This window comes from Boleophthalmus pectinirostris, unplaced genomic scaffold (genome assembly GCF_026225935.1).
Source record: "Boleophthalmus pectinirostris isolate CB_2022bp ecotype Guang Dong unplaced genomic scaffold, ASM2622593v1 HiC_scaffold_14, whole genome shotgun sequence".
NCBI classification, from domain to species: domain Eukaryota; kingdom Metazoa; phylum Chordata; class Actinopteri; order Gobiiformes; family Gobiidae; genus Boleophthalmus; species Boleophthalmus pectinirostris.
The window spans coordinates 13,496,512-13,514,366 of record NW_026571047.1 but is presented as its reverse complement, the minus strand read 5'-3'; the positions used below and the strand labels follow the sequence as shown (position 1 = coordinate 13,514,366).

Here is a 17,855-nt window from a genome sequence, read left to right as displayed (position 1 = left end):
ATAAAGTCTGAATGGTTTTGATACATTTTTCATGAAAGTTGAACTTTTTCATTACTCTGAAAAGAAATTCCCATCTCACGGAATCGAAAGCTTTTTCAGCGTCCATTCCCAATATTACTGTTTCTAGTTTCCTTTCGCTTATATGTTGCATGATATGCAAAGTCCGACGGATGTTATCGTGGGTTTGTCTGTGTTTTATAAATCCGGTTTGGTCTAAACTAATAATATCTGGCAAAAGTTTTTCAATACGTCTTGCTAATATTGCTGTAAATAATCTATGATCGACATTTAGCACACTTATTGGCCTATAGTTGGAACAATTTGTTCTGTCTTTTCCTTCCTTTGCAATTACAGAGATAATTGCTTCCCGCCAAGAATCTGGAATTGCTCCTCCTTTCAGTATCCAGTTAAAAGTTTTATGCAACATTGGGATCAAAGTTTTCCTATAAGTTCTGTACCACTCAGAGGTATATCCATCAGCCCCAGGGCTTTTATTGTTTTTAAGTTTGGATATTGCTGTGCTTATTTCTTCTACTGTTATTTCAGACACCAATGAATCATTTTGTTCAGCTGTTATTTGTGGTAAGGTCAAATCATTTAAAAAGTCATCAATTTGGGATTCATTGTTGTTATGTGCCTGAGAGTACAGCTGACTATAGTAATATTCGAAACACTTTTGAATTTCTTCAGTTCTATACACTATAGATTTTGTTTGTGGATCCTTCATTTTGAACACATGTCTGTCAGCTTGCTGTTTTTTTAATCTGTAAGCCAATAATTTTGCAGCTCTATTCCCAGCTTCATAATATCTTTGTTTAGTGTACACCATATTTTTCTGAATTTCTTGTGATAGTATCTCATTAATCTCAGCCTTTTTTCTTTTAATTTCATGCATGATATTATGATCTATATTCTTTTTATGTTCCTTTTCCAATTTTCCCAAATCCGTTTGCAATGTTTTTAATCTTATTTGAGTCATTTTTTTCTTGTGTGCCGATCTGGCTATCAAATGCCCTCTCATCACAGCTTTACAGGCGTCCCACAATATTGATGGGGACACCTCCCCATTGTCATTTTGTTTCACATATTCACTAATTTCCTTTTCTATTTCATCCTTCATCTGGCCATTAAGCAGGCTTGAATTCAATCTCCATACTGTACACTTCTTATCTTTACCCATGTTGATTTTCAGATATAATGGACAGTGGTCAGATAAATCCATCACTCCAATATCACAGCTGTCAATTCTGTATAGGTCCTTGGTGTAACTAAAAAAATAGTCGATTCGAGAATATAAAGAATGTGGTGCGGGTTAAATTCCCTCCAAATGTCTAGAATTCCCAGCTGTGACATTAATTTTCTAATTTTTTTCCCAATAGTGTTTTTTTGTAAACTTTTCCTTGATGAGTCCAATTGTGGATTAAGCCTCTGGTTGAAGTCTGCTCCTCCTATTAATATGCCTTTTCCTTCTGTTGTTATCAAGTCAAAAATATGTGTAAAAAACCTCCATTCAGACCCCGGAGGTGCATAAACATTGAGAAGTGTAACAAGTTCACCTTCCAACCTCCCCGTCACAATAATGTATCTTCCCTCTTTATCACTGATTATCTTCTCCATTTCAAAGCAAATTTTGTTTGAAATCAACACAGCCACCCCTCTTCTTCGGCCAGTTTTATATGATGATGAAAATGCCTGATTATAACCATTCCTCTTTAATTTTTCATGCTCTTTGCCCGTTAGATGTGTCTCCTGTAATAACAGTACTCCCACCCTTTCTTTCTTCATTTTACTTAAGACTTTGCTCCTTTTGATTGGGTTCCGCAAGCCGTTAACATTGTAAGAGGCTACCTTCATATAATTGTTTTGCTCTGTCATGAACTATTCCCCTGTTTCTTGCCATCCCTTCTTTCACCCCATATGCTACATCGTTTGAACTTGGTGAACTGCTAATAACACATAAAAACAAGAACATAAATAGGATTTCCATACCTGAGGTTGTACATTTTCCAACCTTTCCTGAGCTCTTTCCCAGCTCTAAGGGAAAACCCCTATCAGCCAGGGGGCCCTTATGACCTTTATCGGTCCTGTCCATATTACAGTCTCGGTAAAATAAACTAAATAATTCAAAGTGAACATAAAAAACCCCGATACACACTTGAAAAGAAGAGTTTATCGTAGTCCTTTCTTATTCTATACTGAACCTATATTGTACACCCTATTCTCAGTTTTGTATGCATCATTCTTCACCTTGTCCTTCATGCGTCCTCTTCTTCTAAAGGCCTGTAGTTTCTCCCTGTAGCCCACTGCAGTTTGGTCTTGCTTGTTCATTGTCTGGTGGGAACTCCACATCAGGCGTTATAACTTTTCCAGTGGATCTTCTGCTGGTTTGATGATGCGTACTTTAATCCCTCTATCCACCAGATCTCTAGTTGCTTCGGCCGCTGAGTTGTAGAGGCATGTCTCTTCTTCATCATAAAAGACGCGGAGCTTTGCAGGAAACGGTGTTTGAAATTTGATTCTCTTCTCTCTCAGTACCCTTTTTATTTCAGCGTACTCTTTTCTCTTTTTCATCACTTCTGGAGCATAGTCGTGGTCCACATACACTCGTTGTCCTTCAAAGAGAAATCCTTTCTTCTCCCATGCCTTTTTGACAATGTCCTCTTTACACTTGTAGCTTAAAAATCTTGCTACAATCGATCTTGGTGGAGCATCCGCTGGTGGTCGAGGTCCTAGTGCCCGGTGCGCCCTTTCAATATTAAACGAGTATGTGGCAGGTAGCTCCAGCTTCTCTCTGAGTACATTTTCCACAAAGGCACACATCGTCTCAGCTCCATTTTCGGACCCTTCTTTGATCCCGTGTATGCGAATGTTGGCTCTTCTGGCACACCCTTCTTGATCAATCTGTTTCTCCTCTAACTTTTTATTAATTCTGAAGAGCTCGCAAGCGGCTTCCTCCACTCTCTGAATCTGGTCCTCCGCGTTTCCAATCCGTCCTTCTGCTTCGTCAATCCTGCCATTTGCCATTCGGAGGTCCTCTCTGATGCCTCGTAGGCTGTCTGCTGTCTCCCGCCTGAACTCCCTTATTTCTTGCAGGACTGCCTCCAATTCTGTCATTTTCTCAGATATTTGCTCCTTTTCGGGCACCGGCTCCTCCGCTCGCTCCGAAATTAGCTTAGGGTTAGCTTGCTCGATTTCTCCGTCCCTCGAATCAGCATTCACAGTTAGTTTCTTTAGTCTTCTTTTGGTCATGTTCTACGCCCCTGGGGTTTTACCTTGATCCTTTCTTATTTCAGGTTTTAGTCAACAGTTTTCGGGCGTTTTATCATCTTTAATCGGGGACCTACGTGTCTATGCTACCGTCATGTTTGACCCGGAACCGGAACCCCCAATTTGACCCCTTTTATGGTTGGGAATGTAAGAGGTAGCTAATACTTCTTGATATTTTAGGTTATTGATATTGCCTTCCACCCTGCAAATGTCTCGCACACCCCCATACTGGATGTAACCCCAGACCATGATTTTTCCGCAACCAAACTTACCTGTTTTCTGGGTGAATCTTGGATCCATGCGGGCTCCAGTAGGTCTCCTGCAATATTTGCGGTGGCTGTGATGTAATTCAACCGAGGATTCATCTGAGAAATCCACCTTCTGCCACTTTTCCAGTGTCCATCCTTTTAGCAGGCTGTGGGCCTTGGCAAATGCCACACGTTTTTTTAATTGCCTTTTGTTTAGTGCTGGTTTCTGTGCACTGATTCGACCATGGAGGCTATTTCGAGACAGAATTCTATAAACTGTTCTGGTTGACCCAGGGACTTGAGGTGACCAGGCCTGGTGGAGCACTGCTGCAGTGGAAAAGGGGCTTGCCTTGGATTTTCGAATCAACAAACGGTCCTCCAGCAGTTGTCTTGTGGGGTCTGCCGGACCTGGGCTTGTCAAAAACATCTCCAGTCATTTCAGATCTTTTTCTTATTCTTTGTACTTGATGCTGAGACACATTGAAGGTGTCAGCCACCTCAGCAGTGGATCTGGTCTTCAGCCTCTTGATAATTAACGCTTTGGTCTCAGGGTGGATCTTAGGCATGTTGTCAGAGGTCAAGTTGCAGTTGATGTGAAGGTCTGGTGTGCTGGGGTTCTTTTTATACACACCCACTAACTTAATTGATCAGTAACTGATCACAGGTGAGGCTGTAATCTAGGATTGGGTGCATCATATGGCAAGGCAACAAGACTTTTGTCTTGCCAAAATCTGACCTTTCTGTGTTGATTAAATGATCAATCTTTCTTCAGTGAAGCAAATCTATTTTAGTATATTGAGCATAATTTGGGAGGGTTTTAGCTTTCATATGAGACATTTCTAAAACCAATCGATTAATTTAAAGTCAGGTTATAAGCTTTTGTTTCTACAAAATGGATAAGCGACAAGACTTTTCTCAGGGACTGTAGTGTTGAAGGCTGTTAAAGGTAATTGAACCTTTCTAGCAGGTGGAAAAGTACCTAAGCTCCACCAAGAATGACCCATGAGAGCTCATTTTCAAAAATTCTGTTTAAAATGAAGGAAGTTAAAAGTAGATGTTTTTATTACTTTAAACCACAGGTGTCAAACATAAGGCCCGGGGGCCAGATCCGGCCCTCCAAGACCTTTAATATGGCCCTCGGCTGATTTTCTACTAAAATATTTAAATTATATTTTCTATTAAAATATTGTTAATTTTCTGTGGTGTTTATCACAGCAGCATCTCCAGCATCTCTGTGCGTGGCCCCCCCACCAGAGCAACACAAATAAAGGACGATCATTTTGACTGTTGACCATGACACCCTCGTCAGCAAAATGTCCAAAATGAGAAAAGTGGAGCCGAGTGCAGGATTTTACAAGAAAAACTGACTTATTCCTATGTTGAATCATGTTAAAACATTGTGTTGAAATTGCATTTTTATTAAAGTTTCAGGTTCATAATATTATAATATTTTGTAAAAGGGTTCATCAATTAAAAAATATTTCTGTAATAGATTTGCGTTTCTCTGCACAAATATTTGAACTTATTGTTATTTTTGGGGTTTATATGCCAGGAGTTTTCTGATCCGGCCCCTTTGGATCAAAGTAGGTTGGATACGGCCCCCGGACCAAAATGAGTTTGACACCCCTGCTTTCATCTAATCAGAATATGCCAAAGTTTCTCTGGTAAAAATGTTTTTATCAACATCTAACTGTACCCACATGGGGAAATGAGGGTCCAAAGAAGGGGCCAAAAAGGTCACATTTGGTCTGTAACCATATTTGGGGCTCTACACCATCCACATGAAAGCTCAGAAAAGTGTGAGATTGTTGTCAGAAATGATCATTCTCTCAAATATTCTGGTTCAACAGTTAGTTTGTAAATACCTGCTTGAAGTAAATAGATCTGGGACCTCAAAAATTGAAAAAATAAAATAAAATAAAATTGAGCGACAACCAAATGTGAGATTTTGCGCCACCCTTAATAAAGATACTCAATATTTGACAACAGATTCAGAATCTATGACCAAGAATCTACTATAATACAAATTTCCAGCTTCTTAGTTCTATTTTTATGAAGTTATGGTCTCTGAAACATATAAATTAAGGCTTCCGAAAAAGTGAGAGACTAGTTTATTTATTATTATTTATTTATTTATTTCCGGAAAATGGAAATAGCCAAAAGTTAGAGAAGCGCAAGTTTTATCCAATGGCAAAGTTTCTTGAGTTTTCATCATTGTTCAGTGGGTGAAAAATGGGTGAGTTGGTTGGAAAAAATAAGAAGAAAAATAAAAGAGCGAAAGAAATAATAATATTTCGATTTTTTTTAGCTAACAATCTATAAGTTTTCGGAAAGCTCTTACGCATTCCTTCGTCCTTCATGTTACTTCACACCAGTTAACTTCCTGGCCTAATTGGTGGGTTTCAGATTGTACAATGTGATGATGTCATACTCTCAGACAGCAGGCAAGAGTCATATTTCCCAATTGATTACACTGTACTTTGCCATGAAATATCCAAAAGGTAAATGCATAAAAGTTGAATCTGTTAATACTGACTGTATTATAACAAAAATCTGCATTTAAACAGTATTAATTTTACTGGCCTATAGAATGTTATGATGTCATCTGAAACCCAGCAATAGGCCCTTCATCAGTTTGTGGCGCTCGGGCCTAATAATACTTTATCTTTTTTTATCATAATATTTTCAGTCTTTTAAACTCCCCTTGGAGCTGGGTCTATCATGTAATATTTTTCCTGCTTTAATATTATATACTTTTTATGTATATTTTTATCATTCATTGCTATAATGTGCTTCATCCATGTGATATTCCCTTATATTGATCTGCATACATATATTTGGTCGTATTAACCATTTTTCTTTATTTACTCTGTCCCAGGTCCAAACCAATTGTAAAAGTAGATGCCGCAATTTCCTTCATGCCACAACTGATCCCAACTCAGAATCCCGACTGCTCAAAACCTCTAGATGCTTCTGCTACTGTCTGCTTCACTATGTTCAATGTCACTTCACTAGATCAAGGTCCTTATTAAAGTTTCAGTCATTCTCTTTTCAGTATTTACTGAATATTTACTGAATATACGTGGTTTTTCAGCTCAAGCAAGAATCAATTATACTTTTACTTTGGATGCCACACGCATTGTCCCAAATAACCGGGCATTCATCAAGGAGAAACAACCAGACGCAACTGGAAGTCTCACCATTACACTGAACCATCATGAATGTGTTATTATCAGATTCTTTATACAGGTTACAAATGTTGATTTATATGCATGAATTTTAATGTGTATTGTTTTTATTAATGTCCAGTACACTTTACTTACAGTCATGTCCTGAAGATGCTCTCAGTCCTCTTTACAATGAGTTGCAGTTCACATTTGAAAGCTTGGCTTCCTCCCAAAACCTCAAACCAAGTCTCTCTGAACAGTCCCCCACAAAAGTCAACAAAGATGTAGGTGGACAGGGAGATGATTTATAAATGTTAAACATATATTTAATCGAAATATTTTCATTTTAGTTGGGGTTTGAGATCAACTGTGGGGTGGATGACACGTGTATTGACAGACTCATAGTGGACTTTAACTTCACCAGGTATACAGTTTTTATGTGATAGTTTTTCACAGAATGTTACTCTTTAAGCTACTTAATCACCATTTTGACTTTACAGATCTTCTGTAGTCCGAATTGGCATTGATGATTTGCTCAATGTGACAGTGTCATTAGAAAATATAGAAGAAAAATTCCTATGATACAAGAGTCATCCTGACATATCCTTCGGGACTTTCCTACCGCAAGTTCACTGGACTTCGAGTAAGAAGTTTGCCAGATCATCACTGATTGCCAACTACTTTCTTATTCCTTGTTATATTTCTTTAAGGGGAGAATTGACTGTAACTCAGTGGACAGTAAGGACAGTTTGATACGAGGACGGACCGAATGCTTTATTGATAAGCCTATCTTTAAGAGCAATGCAAAGGTTTGTGGTTTATTTTTTCATAAACCCTCTCTTGTGTAGCATGCACCATCAATTGCCTTTGGTATTGTTGTAGGCGGTTTTTGTTGTCTCATATGGCTTCAACACCAACAGCCAACTCGACAGGAGGATTCTTATCACTGCAAATGCAACCAGGTGCCATTCACTGTAGTATCAACTTGAACAAAACTATATAAGCACTTATCTTTTATTTGTTTTCATTACTTTTAGTGCCAATTCCTCCCATTTGTCCCAGCGATACAAAAAGAGAGAGAGATTGATGTTAAATACAGCATTTCAGTGACAATTGGAAGGTACATTTAACAAAAAATGCCTACATTATTGTACATATTTTTTTCCTCACATAAAATCTCTTCAGTTCAAACAGCTACACCAATTTTACATTTGGTAAAAATGATCTACAGAAGCCACTCAATCAGTCAATAAAGGTAAAGTACAATGGATTGTGATATAGGTGAATGTCTTTTCATAATATTAAATACTCTTTTTGCAGGTTACAAATGAGATCAGAACATTGAATTTCTCTGTGGTGATCCGTGTTCCAGTAAAGCTTGGCAAGAGGGACATCTGGGTAGACTCTGACTCTTTGCAGGTAAAAGGAGACAAGGAAATTCACTAGTTTTATAAGGTAGAAAAGGTTTCATAGGACTTTAACATTTCAGCTCTCATCCAGAACCCATTTTCACTTTGATGAAAAGTGACCACACCTGGGTAAATAAAGGATTACACCATCAGACTTCTGACATAACTGGGCTCATATGGGGTTATCTATTGAACTCGTTCATCTAATAAACATAATTATAAGCATTAGATTTTTTTTTTTAGTAGAGTAAATACCTTCTGTCATTTTTGAATTGTACTGTGCTTGTAGTATTGTGCTTGTTGTGTTTTTTTCAAGATTCCAGACTGTCAAAAAGACAAGGATGAAGAGCCAACGGTGACAGATTTTGTTCCACAAATACAGAAGAACAAATTTGTGGTAAGTATCAATTTCAATACTGTCACAATCAATATGACAACACTAAAATTAGAAATCTGGTCATTTGTGTTTATTTTTATCAACCCAAACAGAACTGCAGTGTGGCCAAATGCAGGGTTTTCAGGTGTACTCGCTTCATGGGGCAAATGGAGAGTAAAGACTACATCATCTCTGCTAACCTCAGCTCAGGATGGATTGAGCAGGTCTTGACACTGTCTAACACATACATTTACATTCAGTATTACCTGACAGATGCCAGTGTGCCATGATACATTTATGCCTCCCACAGATTGGACTAAAATCTGCCAAGTTTCTCCTCATCAGCACAGCCATTCTGGAGTATGATACAGACCGCTTTATTTTCTATTTTGCAGAGAACAAACCCGTCAAGGTACAGTGCCATCTTTTGTTAAAAATATAAGAAATGAGATGAAGTAAATCACAATTGTTACCAGCTATTTTAAGAATAAATGTGAGCCACAAATATATATATATTATATATATATATATATATATATATATATATATATATGTAAGTGTGTGTGTGTGTGTGTATATGTATATGTATGTATATGTGTATATATATGTGTATATGTATGTATATGTATATATATATATATATATATATATATATATATATATATATATATATATATATATATATATATATATATATATATATATGTATATATATGTATATATATATGTATATATATATGTGTGTATATATATATATATATATATATATATATATATATATATATATATATATATATATATATATATATATATATATATATATATATATATATATATATATATATTAGAATTTTAATAAACAATGTAGATGCGTTATGACTTTTTAATCATCTTGAAATGTTTGTCCTTCTAACAAACTGCAGACTAGCCCACTGGGTTTTGGTGTCAGCCTCTAGAACTGATCTGCTAATATTTCTAAAGAGTACAGTAATATTTTTGTAAATAAATTCCATTCATGTGTACTAAGTACGTCTCCACAGATTGAAGCAGAAGTAGAAGTCTATACGGAAGTGGACTTCACCAAAGAAATCATTGGAGGATCTGTGGGAGCAGTGGTGCTGGTGCTGTTACTGACCGCTGGCTTATACAAGGTAGATCATGCTGTGGAGCCATTATGAAAATAACACTATTACTCGGCCCAACACTGTCTGCATGTATTCTACAGGCTGGATTTTTCAAGAGTAAATACCAACAGATGATTGCTGATGAGACTCAAGGGCAGGAAGAGGCTCTCGATGGTGCTCCAGAAGAACCAGCAGCTTAACATAAAATATAGCCTAACATATAAACAATATTCAATAATAGGGCTGTAATTAATTCAAATGGATTCAAATATATATCAACCTTTTTTATCATGTTTACAACAAAAGTAGCCTAACTTTCCTTTGCAAATAAAATGCTTGTTCACAGTTAGATTTAAATAGCCTAGTAAACACATTCTATGATTTTGTATGTCCCAGTTGGTCCCTTTAAGAGCAGGGTGTTGTGGGTAGCTCCCATAGACTGGCCATGGTAGCTGCAGGGCCACAAGGCACCCTCTTCTTTCTGCGGCCGCTTTATATTACAGCCAGTGTATGTACTACTTACCTCTCCTAAATAAATTTTGTGTTGCTATCAAGTCAAATGCCTGTTCAGCCTCTGTCCCACAGTTAGGCAATTACAGAGCAGGGGAAGAAAGTAATATGTTCTTGTATGGCTCAGGGGGTGCAAATTCAAATAATCTCTGAGAGGTATGGTGCAAAGCATCTCTTAAATGCTTTCATTTGATTACAAGAACCATGTACAGTAGCAGTAAACTTAAAATACATAAATATAAGTTTATGAAATAGGCCTTCAAATGATCAATATATAAAAAATTATTGCAAAAAGCACTAAGGATTTTAATTTAAGTTTTATTGAGCTATGAAAAAGCTGAAAATCAATATGCATGTGATTGGAAAGAAAACATTTGCAAACTAATGACACAATATCATATCTTTGAACAGTTAACACAGTTAGTTTAATGTGACTATGCAGCAATGTGGAGAGGATTTACAAAGACAGTAATATGGAGGTAACAATAAGCAACAGAACAGACACTTCAGCTGAGTTTCCCCCCGAGGCTGTTGTATTCACTGCAGCAGGAGATGGCATGTCTCCCACAGTTTCCTTTATGAAATTAGCGAAACTCGAAGTTTTGGTGAAGACATGGATGTCAGAGTGGAAGGTTTTAGCTCCTCTCACAGTGATCACAGCCGCCTGAAACCACGAGGCACCTGATCGGCACAAAAGAGCGCCACCCTGGTCTCCCTGAATTTGCACAGAAAACTGTAAATTACATTTCATTATGTTATTATGAATTATAATATGCTTCAGGAGAGATATGAATAAAACTAAGTACCACATGCCTCCTAAATAGCATTCTAAATCGGTGAGTCAGTGAGTACTCTTTGGGCCCGATCTTGCCCCTAATCTTAGCACTAGCGCAAGCATTAAGGAGTGGGCGTGTCCAGGTGGGGCTGTACTTCGCTGCTGGAGACTGGAGTGGGACAGTACAAGTACATATATAGTGACGGCGTCAGAACCTATCTGTGACCGCTGTGGCATTTAAAATCACTGCCAGTGTGGATAATGTCCGTAATCTTTGCCTCATTATCAGACAGCAAAGTAGAGTGTGGGGAAAAGTTATATATGGGTACACTAAAACAACTCCGGAGCCCCATAATTCAAGTACACACCAACACAGGCGCAAGGAATATAGAAATTTGTATGGGCCAAGACAGAACTGACTGCTCAGGGTTTGTGTTCAGAACACTCTGCGCACACGTACGCTACTCTTGCGCACGCACACACATCCTTTCATAGTTTTCTCTGGTCGTTTTCCTCCCGTTACACAGCAGACCAGTGTCTATCTTATGCGCTCCCCATCCCACAGCAGACCCGCTGCTTTCTCGCACCCACTCCCTCCTGTCCCGGAAGCCCGCTCCAACAGACTCAACTGAGAGACAAATGTCCATTGCTGCTACCGCTGACCGCTCACATTCTCGTCTCACGGGTCTACTGCATTTGGTCCCACACAGGTGGAAGTCTTGCGGATTATGGAATATGTTTATTGTCACATAAATTATTCTGATGTTACCAATTTGCGCACAGATATATGTGCGTCTGCTCCGCCATCACAGCCCAGAGCTGTGTTGTTAGCAGAGCTAAATGCGCGAGCTGATCCCTGTCAGAGTCCGGTCGCAGGAATGTGAGGAAATCGACATCACAGCATTAGGACGGCAGACAGGGTAAGAAAACACACTTTAGGACATCGTTGTAAATGGCCTCATTTGAATGAGCAGCATTTGTACAGATCCAGATCAAACCAAACTATAGAGCAGAGCTGAGCCGATACAGGGAGCAGGCGCGGGGCTGTGCTCTGCTGTGGGAGGGCATCCGGACGGCTCCAGCATAGCACAGGAACATGTTATGAATGTAAAGCATTTATCATCCTAATATATTTCCAAATAAAAGAAGCCTTGAGCATGTTACATGTTGTTTTTCAGTGGACTCGTTTGATATTTGTTTTTACGATTTTGGCAATTTGGCTGAACGCGCCACACCACGCCCTCAGTCTGCTCCAGTCCACCGATATTCAGATACGGCACACCTCCTGCTTAGAACCCCCACGCCCCGCACTTGCGCTAGTGCTAATTGGAGGCAAGATCGGGCCCTTTGTGTGAAAATGAACGATGCACTTTTGGTTTTGAATTTTAGTGGCACGAACAACGACGTGAGAAAAGTTATTCACAAAAGAGGCACAAAGTTGCTCCGCTGGCCCATAATTACCTTGACTTTTGTATGTTTAGTTTCACATTAGTGAGATGGAACTTTATATTGTTGAGAAAAGTTTTCTCTCAATCTGTCTTTGTGTAAATTAATCTGATTTCTACCTGAGACCTAGACCAGTCATTAACATGTATAAAGGCTCAGCAGACATTGCGTCCAAGCTACAAGAAGTCCTTTGTTACTTTACCTATCCTTACCCAGTGTAAACCCAGTGTAAAAACTGATTAGCACATGTCTGAGAAGCAAAATTCATTCTGCTTTGATATATATGTCATTTATAATTCTGTTCAAATACTCAGAGCTCAGATGCTCTCAAGGGAGATGGAGAGAAGAGACTTGAGAGGTGATTGGAGAGAGGATACTTGAGAGAGGCTGTTGGTCTCTGGCCAGAACAGGTCAAGACCCTGTCCATATCTACTGTAACAAAGAATAAATCTGTGTCTGTATTCCAAAAACTAACCGGGCCATGCAAATGGATTCATTATTGATCATCAAGAGATACATAATTTTTTCCTCTACATTAGTATCTGGGGTTGTTATTATTTCTCAATAGGCAACCTAACAGGTGAGCATTGAGGTGGTGAGTCTAGTTCATGCAGCTAATGATTATGTTTTTGTTTCCATCGGCTAACCTCATTTGTGAAAATTGGCAAATCTGTCCATTGTTTTACCTGCTGAACATCCATGGAAGTTGTGCAAATATTGCCCAGGTCAGAAACACTCTCACAGCTTGCAACATAAGTTTTCAGATCTCTGAGAGTTGGTTTGTTTCCTAAAAATAAAAAATGGTTAGCCTAACTTTGAAAGTAGTGCAAGAACAGCAGTTCTCAAGAATGAATTAGACCATTCATACCACTGGTCCCACTCATAACTCCAAAGGCTGATACCCAGCACTGACTCCCAACAGGGAAGGTAGTGGTGTTGATAGTGTCCACACATACAGGTTGGATGTCATTGGTGTAGCTAACAGACATGGCCAGCTTTATCAGTGCAATGCTGGATCCTGAGGTAGCACTCATTATAACATCCACAACACCCATAGAGCTGGTCTCACTTTGTCCAAAAGACACAGCCCAATCTTGAAGATTTGGATTTGAGCTGAAACACAAGGGAAAAAAAATCATTGTTTATCTTGGCAAGAATTACTGTGTTCTGGGGTCGATACTGACTCAGAAAAGTACTCTGCAGCAGTAAGGACAAAGTTGTCAGCAATCAGAGTGCCTCCACAAATGTATGCGCCGCTTTTGTAAATACGGACCATCCATGGCCACATCTGAGAAATACTGTTCTCATTTCTCACAAAATCACTGGGAGCAACACCACAAAAGGAGCCTATAATGTAAAGTATGTATATTATCGAAAATACTGCTGGAATATATATTTTTAAAAGAAAAAATCTTATGGAAAAAATACTAACGAGTAGGACTCATGGCACTCATTTGTAAAGGAAGCCCAGGACAGGTGGTGCTAGTGTCAGGATCTGGTCCACTGGACATAAACTGGACAAACCCGGGCTGATCTGAGCTGATGTGGGAGTTGATCCAGGGCTGGTAGTTGGAAACTCTGGAGTAGACTCCTGGCAGGTTGGGTCGAGCGCAGCCAAAACCAAAGCTAACGACACCAGACTGAACCCAGACAGAGCCCTGCTTACTGACCATGGGACCTCCAGAGTCTCCCTAAAAGACAACAGTGCATGTGTGAGATGAGATGTTATGTTCTGCTGACAACATGTTAGTCCGATAAGAACAGCACAGTACCTGACAGGAGTCCTTTCCTCCATCCAAAAGACCTGCGCAGATCATGTTGTCTGTGATTGTGCCCACGCCGTTCAGACAGTTACACTGACGGTTTCCCACAACAGGCACTTCCACTTCCTGTAGGGTTTGGGGAAACGGGAGCGGTTCTGAGAGGAGAAACACTGGTCACTTCATTACATTCACATGATGAAAAGTGTTTGTACAGAGTGAATTAAATCAAACTGACCTCCCTCTCTAACGGTGCCCCAGCCAGTGACCCAGCTATCAGTGCCACTGTTGAACACACTGTGAGCGGCTGCCAGACACACCGGCCTGATGTAATCTGTGAAAGTGACTGCTGAGGACAGTCTGAGCAGAGCAATGTCGTTATCACTGGTAAAACTGTCATAATTTGGATGTAAAATTATTGTTGACACTGATTTGGAAAATTCATTTGGGTTTGTGCCTTGTAAGTTTTCTCGACCAAGGGAAACCTCCCATCCAAAGGTATTGGTACTGTAACCGAAGAGACAGACAATAAATATAACAGATGTTAAGTTGGCATTGTTTAATATTTTGACAATAATTGAAGCATAACCTCCTCTAACCAGCCAGATGGTCCTCTGTAATATTAAAAACTCTCACTGACCTGGAGAAACAATGGGCAGCAGACATAATCCACTCCCGGTTGATGAGGGATCCGCCACAAATGTGTCGGCCAAACCTCTGCAGACTGACCTGCCAAGGCCAACTTCCTGCTGGAGCATCTTTGCCTCCAACTATCCTGGTGTTCAGAGGAGTGATGCCACACACTGTAACAAATAATGTAAAGTTGTTGTCGGCCTGGAGTCAGAGCCTCCACAAAATCTCCCATTTTCCTTGTAACCTTGATTAGTGCTAGAAAATTCATTCATCACTAATGGTTACAGCTGTCTTGTCACTAACCTCCCTGCCTAACTCTATATTATCTTTTCATCTTCATAAAGAACACTAAAGTCTAAGGAGTCTGCAAATCTATCACCACCCAGCGAAGAGCATTATTTGGCCCACATAGTTCCCGCCACTCTTCTGATAATTTAGTTTAATCAACTTAATGTTGTTGCAGCATGTTCCTTCCTAGTTAAACAAGTGGTTGTAAAAGTAGAGGAAGGAATACTGACGTTTTGCAGTAGGCTCCAGCAGCTCTGCCTCTGTAGTCTCTGGCTCTGGGACTGTGTGGTTGTGTCTTGTGGTGGGGCAGTTGTAGTGAGAAGAGGAGGAGGGGGCAGACCAGGACAGGTGGTGCGCTAGTGTCAGGATCTGGTCCACTGGACATAAACTGGACAAACCCGGGCTGATCTGAGCTGATGTGGGAGTTGATCCAGGGCTGGTAGTTGGAAACTCTGGAGTAGACTCCTGGCAGGTTGGGTCGAGCGCAGCCAAAACCAAAGCTAACGACACCAGACTGAACCCAGACAGAGCCCTGCTTACTGACCATGGGACCTCCAGAGTCTCCCTAAAAGACAACAGTGCATGTGTGAGATGAGATGTTATGTTCTGCTGACAACATGTTAGTCCGATAAGAACAGCACAGTACCTGACAGGAGTCCTTTCCTCCATCCAAAAGACCTGCGCAGATCATGTTGTCTGTGATTGTGCCCACGCCGTTCAGACAGTTACACTGACGGTTTCCCACAACAGGCACTTCCACTTCCTGTAGGGTTTGGGGAAACGGGAGCAGTTCTGAGAGGAGAAACACTGGTCACTTCATTACATTCACATGATGAAAAGTGTTTGTGCAGAGTGAATTAAATCAAACTGACCTCCCTCTCTAACGGTGCCCCAGCCAGTGACCCAGCTATCAGTGCCACTGTTGAACACACTGTGAGCGGCTGCCAGACACACCGGCCTGATGTAATCTGTGAAAGTGACTGCTGAGGACAGTCTGAGCAGAGCAATGTCGTTATCACTGGTAAAACTGTCATAATTTGGATGTAAAATTATTGTTGACACTGATTTGGAAAATTCATTTGGGTTTGTGCCTTGTAAGTTTTCTCGACCAAGGGAAACCTCCCATCCAAAGGTATTGGTACTGTAACCGAAGAGACAGACAATAAATATAACAGATGTTAAGTTGGCATTGTTTAATATTTTGACAATAATTGAAGCATAACCTCCTCTAACCAGCCAGATGGTCCTCTGTAATATTAAAAACTCTCACTGACCTGGAGAAACAATGGGCAGCAGACATAATCCACTCCCGGTTGATGAGGGATCCGCCACAAATGTGTCGGCCAAACCTCTGCAGACTGACCTGCCAAGGCCAACTTCCTGCTGGAGCATCTTTGCCTCCAACTATCCTGGTGTTCAGAGGAGTGATGCCACACACTGTAACAAATAATGTAAAGTTGTTGTCGGCCTGGAGTCAGAGCCTCCACAAAATCTCCCATTTTCCTTGTAACCTTGATTAGTGCTAGAAAATTCATTCATCACTAATGGTTACAGCTGTCTTGTCACTAACCTCCCTGCCTAACTCTATATTATCTTTTCATCTTCATAAAGAACACTAAAGTCTAAGGAGTCTGCAAATCTATCACCACCCAGCGAAGAGCATTATTTGGCCCACATAGTTCCCGCCACTCTTCTGATAATTTAGTTTAATCAACTTAATGTTGTTGCAGCATGTTCCTTCCTAGTTAAACAAGTGGTTGTAAAAGTAGAGGAAGGAATACTGACGTTTTGCAGTAGGCTCCAGCAGCTCTGCCTCTGTAGTCTCTGGCTCTGGGACTGTGGTTGTGTCTTGTGGTGGGGGCAGTTGTAGTGAGAAGAGGAGGAGGGGGCAGACCAGGACAGGTGGCGCTAGTGTCAGGATCTGGTCCACTGGACATAAACTGGACAAACCCGGGCTGATCTGAGCTGATGTGGGAGTTGATCCAGGGCTGGTAGTTGGAAACTCTGGAGTAGACTCCTGGCAGGTTGGGTCGAGCGCAGCCAAAACCAAAGCTAACGACACCAGACTGAACCCAGACAGAGCCCTGCTTACTGACCATGGGACCTCCAGAGTCTCCCTAAAAGACAACAGTGCATGTGTGAGATGAGATGTTATGTTCTGCTGACAACATGTTAGTCCGATAAGAACAGCACAGTACCTGACAGGAGTCCTTTCCTCCATCCAAAAGACCTGCGCAGATCATGTTGTCTGTGATTGTGCCCACGCCGTTCAGACAGTTACACTGACGGTTTCCCACAACAGGCACTTCCACTTCCTGTAGGGTTTGGGGAAACGGGAGCAGTTCTGAGAGGAGAAACACTGGTCACTTCATTACATTCACATGATGAAAAGTGTTTGTGCAGAGTGAATTAAATCAAACTGACCTCCCTCTCTAACGGTGCCCCAGCCAGTGACCCAGCTATCAGTGCCACTGTTGAACACACTGTGAGCGGCTGCCAGACACACCGGCCTGATGTAATCTGTGAAAGTGACTGCTGAGGACAGTCTGAGCAGAGCAATGTCGTTATCACTGGTAAAACTGTCATAATTTGGATGTAAAATTATTGTTGACACTGATTTGGAAAATTCATTTGGGTTTGTGCCTTGTAAGTTTTCTCGACCAAGGGAAACCTCCCATCCAAAGGTATTGGTACTGTAACCGAAGAGACAGACAATAAATATAACAGATGTTAAGTTGGCATTGTTTAATATTTTGACAATAATTGAAGCATAACCTCCTCTAACCAGCCAGATGGTCCTCTGTAATATTAAAAACTCTCACTGACCTGGAGAAACAATGGGCAGCAGACAT

The 17,855-nt window shown here is 40.4% G+C and overlaps 1 protein-coding gene and 1 pseudogene across 1 annotated transcript; one reads left to right on the top strand and one right to left on the bottom strand.

Annotated features, from left to right (window-relative positions):
- LOC129407912 (integrin alpha-D-like) overlaps positions 1 to 12,796 on the top strand; it is a 25,856-nt pseudogene extending 13,060 nt beyond the window's left edge.
- LOC129407911 (transmembrane protease serine 9-like) lies at positions 10,559 to 17,855 on the bottom strand. The gene is given in 15 exon segments (XM_055150530.1): positions 10,559 to 10,816; positions 13,009 to 13,109; positions 13,191 to 13,435; positions 13,507 to 13,705; positions 13,755 to 14,013; positions 14,095 to 14,240; positions 14,321 to 14,589; positions 14,723 to 14,916; positions 15,230 to 15,795; positions 15,876 to 16,144; positions 16,278 to 16,440; positions 16,817 to 17,120; positions 17,202 to 17,347; positions 17,428 to 17,696; positions 17,830 to 17,855. Coding segments are annotated over 15 exon segments (3,414 nt in total).